Below are 17981 nucleotides of genomic sequence, written 5' to 3' on the forward strand. Positions count from 1 at the left end.
GTGTTGTCTTTTGATTTTCTGAATGAGGTTTTTCACACAGTAGAAATCTTTAATTTTATAAAGTCCACAGAATCCCTTGTTTTTCTTTCTGGACTCCTTTTTTGTGTTGTGTGTTAAAACCACAAAGCTTGTGATGGACATGACCAAGCCCAAGCTCATATCAATTTTCTTTTATGTTTTCTCCTATAATTTTGAATAGTTTTGCATTTCAAACTTGTCTCTGAATCATTTTGAGTGAATTTGGTGTAAGTTGTAAAGCTCGTGTCTACATTCATTTTATTCCATATGGTTTCCAATTCATTGTTCCCTAACTACTTTGGAGAAGTTATGGGATATTGTCTTCATTTGTTTGATTTCCACAATTTAATGGGTTCAGCAGTTCTGCCAGCAGGGTCTCTGTCTCCAGTGACCCGTGAGGGAGGGGCGGCCTGCACTTCCCGCACCGACCACAGGGTGGCGCTGATCCCGCCTCTGTGACCCACAGCGCATGCGCCTTCCCCGCGGACCCCGCTCTGAGCGCAGCTGAGGGGAGTTGTGTCTCCTCAGGCACCGCCGTGTTGTGGCTGCTGACGGGCGCTCGGTCTCCTCAAGGACTCGCTGTGGTTTCGGCTTCAGGACAACGTGGGGCTGCGTCCACGCTGGCGGGAGCTGGGTTTCCTGAGGACGCAGGCGACGCCGGAGGAACAGGTGAGGAGACAGTGAGGAACAGTGGGGAGAAGCTTCCTGGGGGCGACTGACGGCTGCGGGGGTCCGTCTTCATGCGACCCGGGAAGGCCTTGGTGTGCAAAGCTGGGTGTTTGGTCAGGCTGGTGTGCGGTGGAGCCGCGTGGGTTACAGGGTGTGCAGTCTTCCCCGCCCGTTTACCGTGGGGCTGCCCTTCCGCTTGGTGTGTCCTTGGCCCCCTTGTCGTAACTTAACGGCTCCCTCCCCCCCCCCCCCCCCCCACCGTGCAGGACGTGTTCTGGGCTCTCCGTCCCGTCGCTCTGGTCTGTGCGCCTGTTTTGAGCCAGTTGCGCACTGTTTTGGGGACTGTAGCTTCGTGATGAAGTGTGAAGTCAGGGAGGGAGATGCCTGCGGCCCGTTCTCCTTTCTCAGGGTCGCCTTGGCTCTTCGGGGTCCTTTGTGGCTCCACACACATCTCAGGAGGATTTGCTCCATTTCTGTGAAAAACACCATTGGAATTTCAGGACGGCCTGCCTTCCCTGTGTGCACCGCTTTGGGTAGCATGGACATTTTAGCATCAGTAATTCTTGCTTTCCATGAGCACGGGGAGTCTTTCCACCGACTTGTGTCTTCTTCAGTGTCTTCATGAGTGTCTTAAAGTTTTCAGGTCTTTCACATCCTCGGTTAAATTTATTCCTTGGTATTTTGTTCTTTTTGATGCGGTTGTAAATAGGGTTTTTTTCTCTTTCTGATGGTTCATTATTAGTGTTTAGAAATGCAGTTGAGCTGTGTGTACTGATTTTGTGTCTTTACTGAATTCATTTATTATTTCTAACAGTTTTTCTTGGTGGAATGATGTGGAAAATTGAACTTCCAAAATCCCGCTGTTTCTACCACATCCAAGTCATCCACAACAGGGAGGAAAGGGAAGTCCTTTATATTGGGAAGTCCTAGGCCCCTTCCGGGGCTCCCCACCTGCTCACCCTTGGTCGGTGTCCTCAGTCCACCTGTGCAGACAGGTGAGGATCCCCTCCAGAGGCTCCCAAACGCTTCACCCCTACATGCTGCTCGGGGTCGGCTCGTGTCCTGTCGGGATGTTCCACCCTCAGGAAGCCCCCAAGTACATGGCAAGGGCAGGCATCAGGCCTGCTGCGTGCACTGCTGTGCGTCCTGCTGTATACACAGGCATGACACTGCCCAGGGTGCAGGAAAGGCAGCCTTACCTCGGGACGTGGGGAGAGGGGCTGCCCACAGGGTGGACGTCAGCTCTCGGCTCACCAGGCAAGGGCAGCCGGGTTCTCGCTCCTTGGACCCTTTCTCACCCGGCCAGACCATGACCCGGCTTTGTTCCCACCCCTGTTGTCCCTCCATTGGCCTCGCTCTTGTGAGCAGAGCAGGACAGTGTGGTCTGTGGTTACAGGCTGAGACACACAGACACTGGCTGACCTGCGTGCACCCACCTGACCCCACGGAACGGGCACTGCACCAGGGCCTGTGCGGTGTGGGTTTGCCTGCCCACAGAGAGGCCGGGCCTCTGTCCTGGCTCCAGAGGTCACCTTGAGTCTGACCGGAGTGTCCGTGCTCCTACAATGTTGTGTTAATTTCTACTGTACAGCAAAGTGATTTATATATACAACAATACATATATACATATTTTTCATATTCTTTTCCATTATGGTTAATTACAGGGTATTGAGTACAGTTCCCTGTGCTGTACAGTAAGACCTTGTTTATCCATCCTATATATAATAATTTGCATCTACTAATCCCAAACTCCCAATCCATCCCTCTCTGCTGTCTTCACCTTGACAACCACAAGTCTGTTTTCTATATTCGTGAGTGTGTTTTTGTTCTGTAGATAGGTTCATTTGTGTCTCATTTTATAATCCACATATAAGTGATATCACATGGTATGTGTTGTTCTCTGGCTGACTTACTTCACTTTGTATGATAATCTCCAGGTCCATCCATGTAGCCGCAGATGGCATTATTTCATTCTGTTTTATGGCTGAGTAATATTCCATTGTATATAGGTACCACATCTTCAACATCCATTCATCTGTTGAGGGACATTCAGGTTGCTTCCGTGTCTTGGCTATTGTGAAGAGTGCTGCTGTGAATGCTGGGGTGCACGTATCTTTTCGAATTATAGTTTTGTCTGGATGTGTGCCCAGGAGTGAGATTGCTGGTTCATATGGTAATTCTATTTTTAGTTTTTGAGGAACCTCCATACTGTTTCCCATAGTGGCTGCATCAATTTACATTCCCACCAGTAGTGTAAGAGGGTTCCCTTTTCTCCACACCCCTTCCAGCATTTATTTCTAGACATTTTAATGATGGCCATTCTGACCACTACAGGGTGATAACTCACTGTAGTTTTGATTTGCATTCTCTAATAATTAGCGATGTGGAGCATCTTTTCACGTGCCTCTTGGCCGTCTGTGTGTCCTTGGAGAAATGTCTATTTAGACCTTCTAAAATTCTGCCTATTTTTTGATTTTTTTTCTCTTTTGAGTTGTATGAGCTATTTGTATATTTTAGAATTAAGCCCTTGTTGGTCACGTCATTTGCAGGTATTTTCTCCCAAACAGTGAGCACAGGTTCTGGAACAACTGGATACCCACATGCAGAAGAGTAAAGTTGGACCCTTACCTCCCCCCACCTCATATACAAAATCAACCAAAGGCCTAGATGCAAAATGGACCAAAGGCCTAGACGCAAGAACCAAAATTAGAAAACTCCTAGAAGAAAACATGAGAGTAAATCTTCATGACCTTGGATTTGGTCATGATTTCTTAGATCTACCAAAAGCACAAGCAACAAAAGACAAAATAGATGAATTGGACTTCCTCAAGATGAAAAACAGTTGTGTATAAAAGGAGCAAGGAATAAGATAGTCCACCATCCAAAATGGCCCAAGATGTTTGCAAACCATGTATCTGATAAAGGACTGTAGCCCAGCAGCCAAGCCCCCGGTGGTCCAGGGGAGTGTCTGTGTGGCCCCTCCCGTCCTCGGTGATCAGGGGATTTCAGGCCCCACAGCACCCGAGGGGTGGACACGGGTCATCCTCAGCACCCTCAGGGAGTGAGTGCTGGATGGTTTTGAGCCCAGATGCACTCCCATTACTGCCCTCAAAGGCTGAAGGCTTCGGCATGCCTCCAGAAGGACACAGAGTATTTGCAAGTCTCTGAGAACCAAGAGAACAGTCTTCACTTTTCTGAAAGGGCATCTTATTATTTCACAGCATGACCATTTTCAATCTGGCTCTCAGGGGTGCCCTCCCACCTCCCTGATTTCTCTGAGAGTGGCCATGGGGGGTTGGCTGTCCCCAGTCCCCACACCAGGTGACAAGGCCAGTGGGGCCAGACCCTGGTGGTCCTTAGCTTCGCTGGAGACTAACCCAGACTCTCAGCCTGCGATTGAACGTGGACGCCCCTGCTTCTCCCCGTCACCGATTCTCATCTCCTCCTCTGTCTGTCTTTCTCTTGCTTTTCAGTCTCAGATTTACCTGACGGCCATCACTCACAGCTCCCGAAGAGCCCAGTGATCTCTCCTGGAAGGAAAGGTTCTGGAAAATCAGAGGGATAAATAAAGGATGCAGCTGATTCCCGCCTTGTGCTGACGCCCAAGAGGGTGAGGAGAGTGAGTGTTTTCTCATTAGAATTTTAAATCCTCCAAGTAATAGATCATTGGGGGGGGGGCATCCAGTGTTCTCCTGCTCGTTCTAAGAATGTCATTCCTGGATTTTAATGTGGTAAATAATTTATATTATAAATATGCAGAGGGGGCAATATCCATTCAAAAATGTTAGCGGTAACTCCAAGGGATTTACAACAAACAAGGACACAGAACCCTGTGTCCAGACACTGGCTGTGAGGCTCCTACCCTGAGCCGCAGTCCCCTGGAAGGCGGAGTGGCCATGACTCTCCTCCCGGTGGTGAGCCTACACAGGCACATCCCACGTGGGACCACTGTATCGCAGAATCTTAGAGTGGCCGATGGCAGGCAGCTGGCTAGAGGTACGGACAAGAGAAAACCGCCCAGCAGCCTGGGACAACCCTGGGGTGAGGCCTTAGGAAGGGCCAGTGTCAGAGCCTCAGAGATAACTTGGAGGGTTCAGGCTGTTAAGGACATCGTCAGAGATGCACTTAGGGACATATTCAGGACCTTACTTATGGACAGGATCAGGGCATTATTTAGTGACAGCTTAGACTATAAGGGCCTAAGTTAGGGACAGTGTCAGTGCTTCACTTAGAGATAACGTGAGAGCCTTCGTTAGACACAGTTCAGGCTGTTACTTAGGGATATCTTCAGGGCCTTAGAACCAGCATTATGGCCATAATTAGAACCAGTGTCAGGGCGTTAGTTAGGGCCCAAACTAGGCTGTTAGTTAGGGAGTCAGGTCATTAGTTACAGACGGTGTCAGGGTTTTAGGTAGGGACAGCGGCAAGTCCTTAGTTAAGAAGAGTATCGGGGCCTCACTTAGGGGCAGCGTCAGGATGTTAGTTAGGGAGAGTCAGGACATTAGAATTTCAGATTCTGAGGTAGAGACAGCATCAGGGTCTTAGTTAGGGACAGCGTCAGAGACTTACCTAGGGACATATTCAGGGCCTTAGTTATGGACAGGATCAGGGTGATACAGAGGAACACCTAAGGGTATTAGGGACATCTTCAGGGCCTCAATTAGCGATAACATCAGGGTATTAGTTAGGGAAAGAGTTCAGGCCATCATTATAGATAGTGTCCATGTCTTACGCAGAGAGAGCATCAGGGCCTTAGTTAAGGACAGCGTCAGAGACATACTTAGGGACATATTCAGGGCCTTAGTTATGGACAGGATCAGGGTGTTATTGAGAGATACATGAGGCTATTAGGGACAGCATCAGGGTGTTAGGGAAAGAGTCGGCTGTTATTATAGACAGTGACAGTGCCTCAGGTAGAGACATCATCACAGCCTTAGTTAGGAAGAGGGTCAGGGCCTTGGTGAGGGACAGGGTCAGGCCAACAGTGAGGGACATCTAAGTCTATTAGGGACATCGTCGGGGCCTTAGGTAGGGTCAGCATCAGGGCCGTAGTTAGGACCAGTGTCAGGGCGTTATTAGGGACAAAATTAGGATGTTAGTTAAGGAAAAACTCAGGAAATTAGTTACAGACAGTGTCAGCTTCTCAGGTAGAGACTTCAAGGTCTAAGTGAGAGTATCAGCATCTCAGGTAGGAGCTGCATCAGGCCATTACTTACAGACAGTGTCAAGGCCTTAATTAGAGAGAGTGTCAGGGCCTCAGAGAAAGACATGGGGGGCTTAGTGAGAGATACTTCAGGCTGTTCGTTAGGGACATCATCAGGGCGTAAGTTATGGATAGGGTCAGGGTATTAGTGAAAGACAGCTCAGACAATTAGGCACACCGTCAGGGCCTTGGGTAGGGGCAGCATCAGGGAGTAGTTGGGGAAAGAGTGAGGCCGTTAGGTAAAGACCAACTCAGGGCCTCAGTTAGGACTAGAATCTGGGCCTCTGTTAGGTACCGTGTCAGGGCCTGAGTTAGGAGAGGTGTTAGGGCTTTAGTGAGGGACAGTTCTGGGCCAGATTTAGGAAGAGCATCTAGGGCTCAGTTAGAGACAGTGTCACGGCCTTGGGACTAAATTCAGGGCCTGAGTTAGGCACAGCATAAGAGCTTCTGTTAGCATAAGAGGCAGGACATTTGCAAGGGCCAGGCTTAGGGTGAAGTCTAGGGATCGTGTCAGGAAATGACCTAGGGGTAGTGTCAAGGCCTTAGTCCCTGAGAGTATCTGGGCCTTAATTAGAACCGGTGTCAGGGCTTCAGGTAGGGACAGTGTCAGAGCCTGACTTAGGGAGAGCCACAGGGCCTGAGTGAGGCCTAGCGTCAGGCCCTTAGCAGGGGACACTGTCAGGGCATGATGTAGGAGGTGCATCAGGGCCTTTGTTGGGTCAGCAATAGGGTCTTAGTTGAAGACAGGATCAGGGCCTGAGGTGGTCACAGCTTCAAAGCCTCAGGTAGGCATAGCTTCAGGGCCTGAGTTAGGCAAAACCTCAGGCCTTCACTTAGGGACAGAGACAGGGCTTTCTTAGGGACAGCGTCAGGCCCTTGGTTAGCAATGTGTCAGGATGTTAGCTCAGGATAGTGTCCGGATTTTAGTTATTGCCGGCAGCAGGGCCTATATTAGGGACAGATTCCGGGCCTTAGTTAGAGACAGTGTGGGGGCCTGAGTTAGGACTAGTCTGGGCCTTAGTTAGGGAGAGCATTAGGGCTTCTGTGAGGATAAGAGGCAGGAAATTACCTCTGGACACAGTCCATTTCCAGGCCAGGGATACTGTCAGGAAATGAGCTAGGGTTGGCATGAAGAACTTAGTTATTGAGAGCGTCCGGGCCTTAGTTAGGACCAGCGTCAGGGCCTTAATCAGGACCAGTGTCAGGGCTTGATGTAGGGTCAGCGTCAGAGCCTAACTAAGGTACGGCAACAGGGCCTAAGTGAGGCCTATCTTTAGGGCCTGAGTGAGGGACAGTGTCAGGGCGTGACTTAGGAGTAGTATCAGGGCCTCTGTAGGATCAGCATTAGGGTCTTCGTTAAAGACCTTCTCAGGGCCTCTGATAGGGACAACCTCAGGGCCTCACGTAGGGACAGCGTCAGGGCTATCTTTGGGACTGTTTCAGGAACTTGGTAAGACATGCGTCAGGATATTAGCTCAGGATAATGTCAGGACTTTAGATATTGACAGCAGCAGGGCTTCGTTAGACACAGTGTCAGGGCCTGCGTTAGGACTAGCATTGGGCCGCTGTTAGGTACCGTGTCAGGGCCTGAGTTAGAAGTAGTGTTAGGGCTTTAGTGAGGGACAGTTCTGGGCCAGATTTAGGAAGAGCATCTAGGGCTCAGTTAGGGACAGTGTCACGGCCTTGGGACTAAATTCAGGGCCTGAGTTAGGCACAGCATAAGGGCTTCTGTTAGCATAAGAGGCAGGACATTTGCAAGGGCCAGGCTTAGGGTGAAGTCTAGGGATCGTGTCAGGAAATGACCTAGGGGTAGTGTCAAGGCCTTAGTCTCTGAGAGTATCTGGGCCTTAATTAGAACCGGTGTCAGGGCTTCAGATAGGGACAGTGTCAGAGCCTGACTTAGGGAGAGCCACAGGGCCTGAGTGAGGCCTAGCGTCAGGCGCTTAGCTTGGGACACTGTCAGGGCATGATGTAGGAGCTGCATCAGGGCCTTTGTTGGGTCAGCAACAGGACCTTAGTTAAAGGCATGATCAGGGCCTGAGGTAGTCACAGCGTCAAGACCTCAGGTAGGCATAGCTTCAGGGCCTGAGTTAGGCAAAGCCTCAGGCCTTCACTTAGGGACAGAGACAGGGCTTTCTTAGGGAGAGCGTCAGGACCTTGGTTAGAAATGGGTCAGATTCTTAACTCAGGATAGTGTCCGGATTTTAGTTATTGCCGGCAGCAGGTCCTATATTAGGGATAGATTCCGGGCCTTAGTTAGAGACAGTGTGGGGGCCTGAGTTAGGACTAATCTGGGCCTTAGTTAGGGAGAGCATTAGGGCTTCTGTGAGGATAAGAGGCAGGAAATTAGCTCGGGACAGAGTCAGCTTCCAGGCCAGGGACAGTGTCAGGAAATGAGCTAGGGATAGCGTGAAGACCTTAGTGATTGAGAGCAACAGGGCCTTAGTTAGGACCAGTGTCAGGGGCTTAATCAGGACCAGTGTCAGGGCTTGATGTAGGGACAGCGTCAGAGCCTAACTAAGGTACGGAAACAGGGCCTAAGGGAGGCCTATCTTTAGGGCCTGAGTGAGGGACAGTGTCAGGGCGTGACGTAGGAGTAGTATAAGGGCCTCTGTAGGATCAGCCTTAGGGTCTTCGTAAAAGACATTCTCAGGGTCTCTGTTAGGGACATTCTCAGGGCCTCCCTTAGGGACAGCGTCAGGGCTTACTTTGGGACAGTTTTAGGTCTTGGTAAAACATGGATTAGGATTATAGGAGGAGCGTCAGACCTTCGTTAAGTACAGTGTCAGTTCCTGAGTTAGGACGAGCCTCCAGGCTTCTGTTAGGGAGAGGATCATAGCCTCGGGATTAATTTCAGTGCCGTAGTTTGGGACAGCATCTGGGATTTAGTTAGCGCAAGAGGCTCGACATTTGTTAAAGGCAAGTTTAGGTTAAGGTCTAGGGATAGTGTCAGGACATGACCTAGGATTAGTGCCAAGACTTCAGTTACTTAGTGCATCAGGGTCTAATTTAGGACCATTGTCAGGCCTTCAGGTAGGGACAGCGTCAGAGCCGGACTTGGGAAGGGCGACAGGGATTGAGTGAGGCCTAGGGTCAGCGCCTTAGCTAGGTACAGTATCAGGGCATGACTTAGGAGCAGCATAAGTGCCTAGGTAGGATCGGCCTCAGGGGCTTTGCTAAAGCCATTATCAGGACCTCTGTTAGGGACAGCCTCAGGGTCTCTCTTAGGGACAGCTTCAGGCTTATTTAGGGACAGATTCAGGTCCTCGAAATGAGCTCAGGATAGTGTCAGGACATTAGATATTGACGGCAGCAGGGCCTCAGTTAGAGACAGTGTCAGGGCCTGCGTTAGGACTAGTATCTGGCCCTTTGTTAGGTACCGTGTCAGGGCCTGAGTTAGGAATAGTGTTAGGGTTTTTTTGAGTGTCAGTTCTGGGCCCGATTTAGGATGAGCATCTAGGCCTTAGTGACAGTGTCACGGCCTTGGGCCTATATTCAGGGTCTGTGTTAGGCACAGAGTAAGGGCTTCAATTAGCATAAGAGGCAGGACACTTGCTAGGGCTAGGTTTAGGGTAAAGTTCATGGATCGTGTCAGGAAATGACCTAGGGATAGTGTCTAGACCTTAGTCACTGAGTTTATCAGGGCCTTATTTAGAATCAGTGTCATTGATGCAGGCAGGGACAGCGTCAGTGCTTGACTTAGGGAAAGCAACGGGGATTTCTTAGGGAGAGTGTCAGGACCTTGTTTACAAATGGGTCAGGATATTAGCTCAGGATTGTGTCGTATTTTAGTTATTGCCGGTAGCAGGACCTGTATTAGTGAAGATTCCGGGCCTTAGTTAGCGACAGTGTCAGGACCTTAGTTAGGACTAGTCTGGGTCTTAATTAGGGAGAGCATTAAGTCATCAGTGAGGATAAGAGGCAGGAAATTAGCTCGGGACAGAGTCAGTTCCAGGCCAGGGGTAGTGTCAGGAAATGAGCTAGGGATAGTGTGAAGACGTTAGTTATTAAGAGCATCAGGGTCCTAGGTAGGACCAGTGTCAGGGCCTTAATCAGGACCAGTGTCAGGTCTTTAATCAAGAGCAGTGTCAGGGCTTGATGTAGGGACAACGTCAGAGCCTAACTGAAGTACGGCAACAGGGCCTATGTGAAGCCTATCTTTAGGGCCTGAGTCAGGGACAGTGTCAGGGCGTGACTTAGGAGCAGCATAAGGGCCTCTGTAGGAGCAGCATTAGGGTCTTTGTTAAAAACACGCTCAGGGCCTCTTTTAGGGACAGCGTAAGGGCTTCCTTTGGGACAGTTTCAGGACCTTAGTAAGACATGGGTGAGGATATTAGCTCAGGATAGTGTCAGGACTTTAGTTATTGACGGCAGCAGGGCCTTCGTTAGACACAGTGTCAGGGCCTGATTTAGGATTAGCATCAGAGCCTTTTGTTAGGTACAGTGTCAGGGAATGAGTTAGGAGTAGTCTCAGGGCTTTGCTTACGGAGAGTGTCAGGGTCTGAGTTAGGTGTAGTGTCAGCGCCTTATTTAGACTAGAGACTCCAGGACCCTCCCTGATTTCCAAAGGGCAGATTCGAACGGTTGCTAGTCAGGGAAGGGAGGGGATGCAGAGAAAAGTGAGGAAGCATCAAGAAACAATAGTGCTGCCTTGGGGCTGGATCCTGATTTTGCCTCAAGGGATACAGGTAAGCCTATCTTTGGGCTCTTTAGCAACCTAAAACCCCCACAGAATAGAAGATTTTAGTCTTCTTTAGAGAAGCTCATCAAGAGACCATCTGAGGCCAGATTAAAGGGAGTTAAGTCCCTGTACACACACTAAACCTTAGGAGGAACTGCATCCTTAAACCATTGCTGTAAAACTCCTCACCAGATCCTCCTGCATTGGGACGCACGGTTTTTGAGGGCACGAGTTTTCTGTGTCCCCCTTTGGCTGCCAAAGCAGTAAAGCTATTCTTTTCTACTTCCTCCAAACCACTCTCTCTCGGATTCGATTTGGCACTGGTGCACAGTGGTCGAGTTTTCGACATCAAATTTAGTACCCAATGTGGGGCTGACTTGGGGATGGCCCCTGTGGGTTCCCTGACTCAGTCGGGCACTGAGATTTTCTCCACGCCAGCCGCTTTCGAGAGAGTGTAGGGTTGGAGAATGCCTTTAGAGGGCAGACCACCTGGGACCCTTGCCTGGGAAGGCTGTGCCCCAGTCATCCCAGCAGTTAGAACTCTGGGGCAGGAATAGATGGTGGAAGAGGGAACACCCTACCAGCTGCCGAGGCCATCTTTGCCTTGAGGACGTTCCTCTCTTCCTCCTGCCTGGGCTGCCCTGAATGTCTTACTCCAAGGGATTATTTTGGGGAACCAGAAAAATAGCATTTGGGAGGTTGCAGCACCTCAGCCAGCGTGTGGTAACTCCCCTGGCATGCAGTCTGAGGTCCTTTTAACCCTGTGAATTTGGGGTAACCTTGGTTCCCATTTGGGTGACTTTTCATTCCAGGAAATCTCATTTGGAAGGTGCACCACTTGGACAGAGGTCACAGGCTAAGTTGAGACTTGGAAGATGATTTGAGTCTTGAGCTGTTTGGTTTTTGGTTTCTGTTTGGTTTCTGGTTCCTTTGGTTTGAGGCTTCCGTTGGTGTTTAGGATTTTGTTTTGTTTTTAGTCCATGTGTGAGTGTTCTATGGTTCAAGCATAAGAAGTGCTTCTTCTTCAGTTCCATGTGATAGCCAGTGGGCAAAATCCTGGCAGACTGGTCAACCTATAGTTGTAAACCTAAGACTAAGAAAAGAATGCAATTCTATTGTAATTTTGTCTGGCCAATGTATGGATACATTCTTGAAAAATGAGGAATGGTGGTCTTTGAGTGGGAGCCTAAATGACTATACCATCCTTCAGCTAGAGTTATTTTGTCACAGGAAGAGAAAGACAAAAGAAATTCCATATGTTCAAACATTTATTAAGCTACGTAATAAAGAAAGTGAGCAGCTAGGTAACAGGCTGATGGTACAAAGAGAAAAGAAAGTCACTTTGTAGTAGAGCTGGTTGTGTCTGAATGTGGAAAAAAATAAGGGGCAACATAAGATGGATACAGAAGGTGATGAACATTTGTGAAAAGGGAACACTGAGGAAAGAGTTGTGCATGGCCAGGATTTTCTAAGATGGATTTTGTTGGAAGTGGGTTAGGGCAAGCCTGGATTTGGATTCTCCCTCCAAAGTTTCCTTGGAATGCTGCTTTTGATTGTGAACAGCTTGTGAGTTCCTTTGCCTGTCTGTCATCTGTATTTTTGTTTGAAATCTCTTTACTTTGGTTCAGTGAATAAGTGTTGTTTGGCCAATTCTAACAGTACTTTTGATCTCCAGCTAACTTTGAGCTGCTTTCGAAGGTCCTTGAGCCATCTCAGAGAGAAATGTTTGATTAGTATGTTAAATTACATGGAATTCCTAAAAAGCTGGTATGTCCTGGTAAAATTTTATCGGTCATAATTCTAGTTATTTTTAAATGTTGTATGTAACAGCATTAATGGTTTCTTTTGTCATTTACATTGTGGTCAGATGTTTAACCATGAACTTTTAAGTCTTTATGTGATTTATAGATAGTTACTGTTGTGCTCTAACACTTTGCAAAAGTGCTCCATCTTCAAGAAGATCCTATGTGAAGGACCTTTTGGCAAGCACAGGTCTCTGATAAATTTCATATCATAATGCCAAACTGGGTAAGAAATGAAAAATCTTAATGGAGAATCGGATGGCTTCATAAAAAGTTAACAGATTGGTTATTGAGTGAACTGGTGAATATGGTTATAATGTTTTTGGTTTTTTTTGTTACTGGCTTTGATCTGTGTTTTCCAGACACAGGGAAGTCCTTCCCCTCAAGCTACTTAGGACTTGGAGCAATTGGATAAATGACACCTCTGTATGGAAGTGTGTATTTATGAAAGTTACTGTGTTGGCTTCATTTTGCCCTGATGTTTAAGAGGAAAGGAAAATTACCTAGTGAAGTTATGAGAATGTAACTACTCATGATGTATCACTGTTTGCTTTAGGTCTACTGCTAAAAGCACACGTGCAATGCTTGTGTGACAATTGGGTATGAATAATAAAATGTATGACCTATATAAAGCGTTTTCTCATTAACATTCCTCTGAGCATGTTCACGATACCTGATCAGTATTCCCCCAATGTGGGTTAACTAGGCAAATATAAAGGAGGCCTAGCGCTGAGGGACGTGATCTACACCTGGGCCAAACAGCTGAATCATTCTGGCACTGAGGGATTGACATTTTGATCATCAATGCTTTCTATTGAAAGACTTGTAATCAAAAGGGAAAAAAACTCTTCACATATTGAGGTGTGAGGAAGTCACTCTGGCTTATACATGGTTTAACTTAAATTTTACTGACCAAATTGGCCTGTTTTGTGGTCTTCTGGATACGAATTGTACATCTGCTTTGGCATTGAGGAGGGGGAATGCATTTTACTGTCAAAAAGGAATAACTGTGGTTCAGACATACAAGATAAACCTAAGTGTCCATTGTAGATGTGATTTAGATGCATTCATGTATTTTTTGTTTTCTTTTTTCTTTTTTTTCTAAATCTTTATTGGAGTATAATTGCTTTACAGTGGTGTGTTAGTTTCTGCTTTATAACAAAGTGAATCAGTTATATATATACATATGTTCCCATATCTCTTCCCTCTTGCATCTCCCTCCCTCCCACCCTCCCTATCCCACCCCTCTATGTGGTCACAAAGCACTGAGCTGATCTCCTTGTGTATATCTTCTTGAATTCGTGTTTTTGTTTCCTTCAGAAGGATACCCCCAAGTGTAATTCCTGCATCATATGGTAGTTCTATTTTTAATTTCTTGAGGAACCTCTGTACTATTCTCCATAGTGGCTGCACCAATGAACATTCCCAAGAGAATGCATGAGGGTTCTCCTCATCCTCGCCAAGGCTTGTTATTTGTTGTCTTTTGGACGATAGCCAAATTTTCAGGTGTGAGGTGATAATCTCATTGTTCTTTTGATGTGCGTTTCCCTGATGATAAGTGATATTGGTCATCTTTTTTTATGTCTCTTGGCCATCTGTACGTACTCTTTGCAAAAATGTTCGGTCCCAAGTTTTAATTGGGTTTTTGCTTTTTGGAGGTTCAGTTGTGTGAGTTCTTCATCTATTTTGGATATGAACCCCTTTTCAGACATATTGTTTGCAGCTATTTTCTCACATTCGGTAGGCTGCCTCTTCACTTTGTGGATGGTTTCCTTTGACATTGAAAACCTTTAAAGTTAGATGGAGTCCCATTGGTTTATTCTGCTTTTGTTCCCCTTGCTTGGGGAGACACATCCAGAAAATATTGCTAAGATGGATGTCAAAGACCAGACTGCTTATGTTTTCCTCGAGGAGCCTTATGGCTTCAGGTCTTACATTGAAGTATTTGATTCATTTTGAGGTTGCTTGTGTAGGTGGTATAAGAAAGGATTCCAGTTTGATTCTTGTGCATGTAGTTGTCCAGTTTTCCCACCACCATTCATTGAAGAGGCTATCTTTTCCCCATTGTATAGTCTCACCTCCGTTGTCATAGATGAATTGACCATATATGCCTATGTTTATTTTGGGGCTCTCAATTCTGTTTCGTGGATCTATGTGTATTTCTTTTGTTCCGATACCATACTGTCTTGATTATTCTACATATGTAGTATAGTTTGAAACAGGGAGTGTGATATGTCCAAGTTTGTGCTTCTTTCTTAAGATCGTATTGACTACTCAGGTTCTTTTCTGTTTCCTTACACATATTATAATTCTTTGTTCTAGTTCTCATAAAATTCCATTGGTATTTTGATAAGAATGGCATCAAATCTCTAGATTGCTCTGGGGTGTGGAATCATTTTAACAATATGAATTCTTCCAGTCCATGAACACATTATATCTGTCCATTTGTCTGTGTCATCTCCAATTTCTTTCATCAGTGTCTTCCAGTTTTCTGAGTACAGGTCTTTTACCTCCTGGGTTAGATGTATTCGTAGGTATTTCATTTTTGTTAATACCATTGTCAATGGGTTTGTTTTCTTAATTTCTCATTCTGAGAGTTTGTTGCCAGTGGATAGAGATGCAACTGATTTCTATAGGTTAATTTTGTATCCTGCAACTTACCTGAATTTTCCAATGAATTCTGTTTGTTTTGGGGGGTCATCTTAAGGATTTTCTAAATAAAACATCATGTCGGGACTTCCCCAGTGGTCCAGAGGTTAATACTCCGCGCTCCCAATGGAGGCGGCCTGGGTTCGATCCCTGGTCAGGGAACTAGATCCCACATGCATGCCACAACTAAGGAGCCTGCCTGCCGCAACTAAGGAGCTCACCTGCCACAACTAAGACCCAGCGAAACCAGAATAAATAAATGAATGAATAAATAAATGAAATATAAAGCATCATCTCATCTACAAACAGTGACAGTTTTACTTTTTCCTCTGCCATTGGATTCCTTTTATTTCTTTTTCTCATGTAATTACTATGTCTAGGACTTCCTAGACCATGTTGAATGAAAGTGGTGAGAGTGGTGGGGGTTAGAGTTAGGTTTAAGCAGAATCCACCCTCTTCCCCTTCCTCCCTCCCCATCACTCTGAGGTCTCCAGGAAGGACAGGACTAGACCTGGGTCACACATGACTCAGGGAGTTGAACTGGACCACTGTTTCTCTGCCCCACAGTCCTGGGCAGAGTTTTGTATACTATCTCTGTACCTTCTTTGACCAGGTGTCTATTTAGAGCTTGCTATTTTTAATGCGGTTGTGTTGTAGTTCTTTGTATATTTTGAGACAAATTCTTTATTAGATATGTTTGCAGTTTTTTTTCCCCCAGTGTGTGTTGTCTTTTGATTTTCTGAATGAGGTTTTTCACAAAGTAGAAATCTTTAATTTGATAAAGTCCACAGAATCCCTTGTTTTTCTTTCTGGACTCCTTTTTTGTGTTGTGTGTTAAAACCACAAAGCTTGTGATGGACATGACCAAGCCCAAGCTCATATCAATTTTCTTTTATGTGTTCTCCTATAATTTTGAATAGTTTTGCATTTCAAACTTGTCTCTGAATCATTTTGAGTGAATTTGGTGTAAGTTGTAAAGCTTGTGTCTACATTCATTTTATTCCATCTGGTTTCCAATTCATTGTTCATTGACTACTTTAGAGAAGCTATGGGATATTGTCTTCATTTGTTTGATTTCCACAATTTAATGGGTTCAGCAGTTCTGCCAGCAGGGTCTCTGTCTCCAGTGACCCGTGAGGGAGGGGCGGCCTGCACTTCCCGCACCGACCACAGGGTGGCGCTGATCCCGCCTCTGTGACCCACAGCGCATGCTCGTTCCCTGCGGACCCTGCTCTGAACGCAGCTGAGGGGAGTTGTGTCTCCTCAGGCACCGCCGTGTTGTGGCTGCTGACGGGCGCTCGGTCTCCTCAAGGACTCGCTGTGGTTTCGGCTTCAGGACAACGTGGGGCTGCGTCCACGCTGGCGGGAGCTGGGTTTCCTGAGGACGCAGGCGACGCCGGAGGAACAGGTGAGGAGACAGTGAGGAACAGTGGGGAGAAGCTTCCTGGGGGCGACTGACGGCTGCGGGGGTCCGTCTTCATGCGACCCGGGAAGGCCTTGATGTGCAAAGCTGGGTTTTTGGTCAGGCTGGTGTGCGGTGGAGCCGCGTGGGTTACAGGGTGTGCAGTCTTCCCCGCCCGTTTAACCTGGGGTTGCCCTTCCGCTTGGTGTGTCCTTGGCCCCCTTGTCGTAACTTAACGGCCCCTTCCTCCCCCACCGTGCGGGGTGGGTACTGGGCTCTCAGTCCTGTCCCTCTAGTCTGTGCGCCTGTTTTGAGCCTGTTCCACACTGTTTTGGGGACTGTAGCTTCGTGATGAAGTGTGAAGTCAGGGAGGGAGATGCCTGCGGCCCGTTCTCCTTTCTCAGGGTCGCCTTGGCTCTTCGGGGTCCTTTGTGGCTCCACACACATCTCAGGAGGATTTGCTCCATTTCTGTGAAAAACACCATTGGAATTTCAGGACGGCCTGCCTTCCCTGTGTGCACCGCTTTGGGTAGAATGGACATTTTAGCATCAGTAATTCTTGCTTTCCATGAGCACGGGGAGTCTTTCCACCGACTTGTGTCTTCTTCAGTGTCTTCATGAGTGTCTTAAAGTTTTCAGGTCTTTCACATCCTCGGTTAAATTTATTCCTTGGTATTTTGTTCTTTTTGATGCGGTTGTAAATAGGGTTTTTTTTTCTCTTTCTGATGGTTCATTATTAGTGTTTAGAAATGCAGTTGAGCTGTGTGTACTGATTTTCCGTCTTTACTGAATTCATTTATTATTTCTAACAGGTTTTTTTGGTGGAATGGTGTGGAAAATTGAACTTCCAAAATCCCACTGTTTCTACCACATCCAGGTCACGCACAACAGGGAAGAAAGGGAAGTCCTTTATATTGGGAAGTCCTAATAATTCTTTCCACAGTGCCTCTAAATGACATGTGGACTTGGGGTGAACTGGATCTGGGTAAGGCTTGGCCTCTGTATGGAAGTTGGATGTTTCCTCTGCCTTTCTGGCATGGTTTTGACATGGTGTTTTGAAAAGTACTTGACTTTCCAGTAATTTCAAACGTACAGACAGCTTTACATACAGAAGAGCAAGTCCTGTATCTTGATTAAATATATTCCTAAATATTAATGTTGAGATTATTTAAAATGGAATTGTTTTCATAAGTTCTTTTTCAGATTGTTTATTGCTAGTATATATGTATAAGATAGATTTTTGTGAATTGATATTTTTTTCTATAACTTTGCTGAATTACTGATTAGTCAAATAATTTTTGTTGTTATAGGAAGTTTTATATTTAAGATGGTGTGATCTGTGTTCTGTGAATAGACACAGTTTTAATTTTTCCATTCACATATGGATGCCTTTGGTTTCTTCCCTCAAAACTCTGGGTAGAACTTCCAGTACACTATTATCAGTGGTGGAGGCCAGCTTCCTGGCCTTGTTCCTATTTTCAGGAGTGAATCTTTCAGTTTTTAACATTGAGCATGGTGTTTGCTGTGGCTTTGTATACTACTCTTTTTCATATTGAA

The 17981-nt window shown here is 46.6% G+C and overlaps 1 protein-coding gene across 5 annotated transcripts in view; it reads left to right on the forward strand.

Moving 5' to 3' along the window:
* The first annotated feature begins 560 nt into the window (after nt 1-560).
* Nucleotides 561-17981, forward strand: part of LOC141277458 (uncharacterized) — a 67012-nt gene continuing 49591 nt past the window's right edge. For 2 of the 5 annotated variants that reach the window (XR_012328875.1, XR_012328877.1), the window contains exons 1-3: nt 561-687; nt 4161-4306; nt 16290-16430. Coding sequence is in view for 1 of the 5 variants with exons in the window: in XM_073798527.1 (XP_073654628.1) it covers nt 4584-4728; nt 16335-16430 (241 nt within the window). In the remaining 4 variants the exon portion in view is untranslated. Of the gene's footprint in view, nt 688-4160; nt 4307-4550; nt 4729-10381; nt 10579-16289; nt 16431-17981 lie in introns of those variants that run through there. The other 3 variants (XR_012328876.1, XM_073798527.1, XR_012328878.1) reach the window with 3 other exon arrangements.

The sequence above is a fragment of the Tursiops truncatus genome, chromosome 21, assembly GCF_011762595.2.
Source record: "Tursiops truncatus isolate mTurTru1 chromosome 21, mTurTru1.mat.Y, whole genome shotgun sequence".
NCBI lineage: Eukaryota > Metazoa > Chordata > Mammalia > Artiodactyla > Delphinidae > Tursiops > Tursiops truncatus.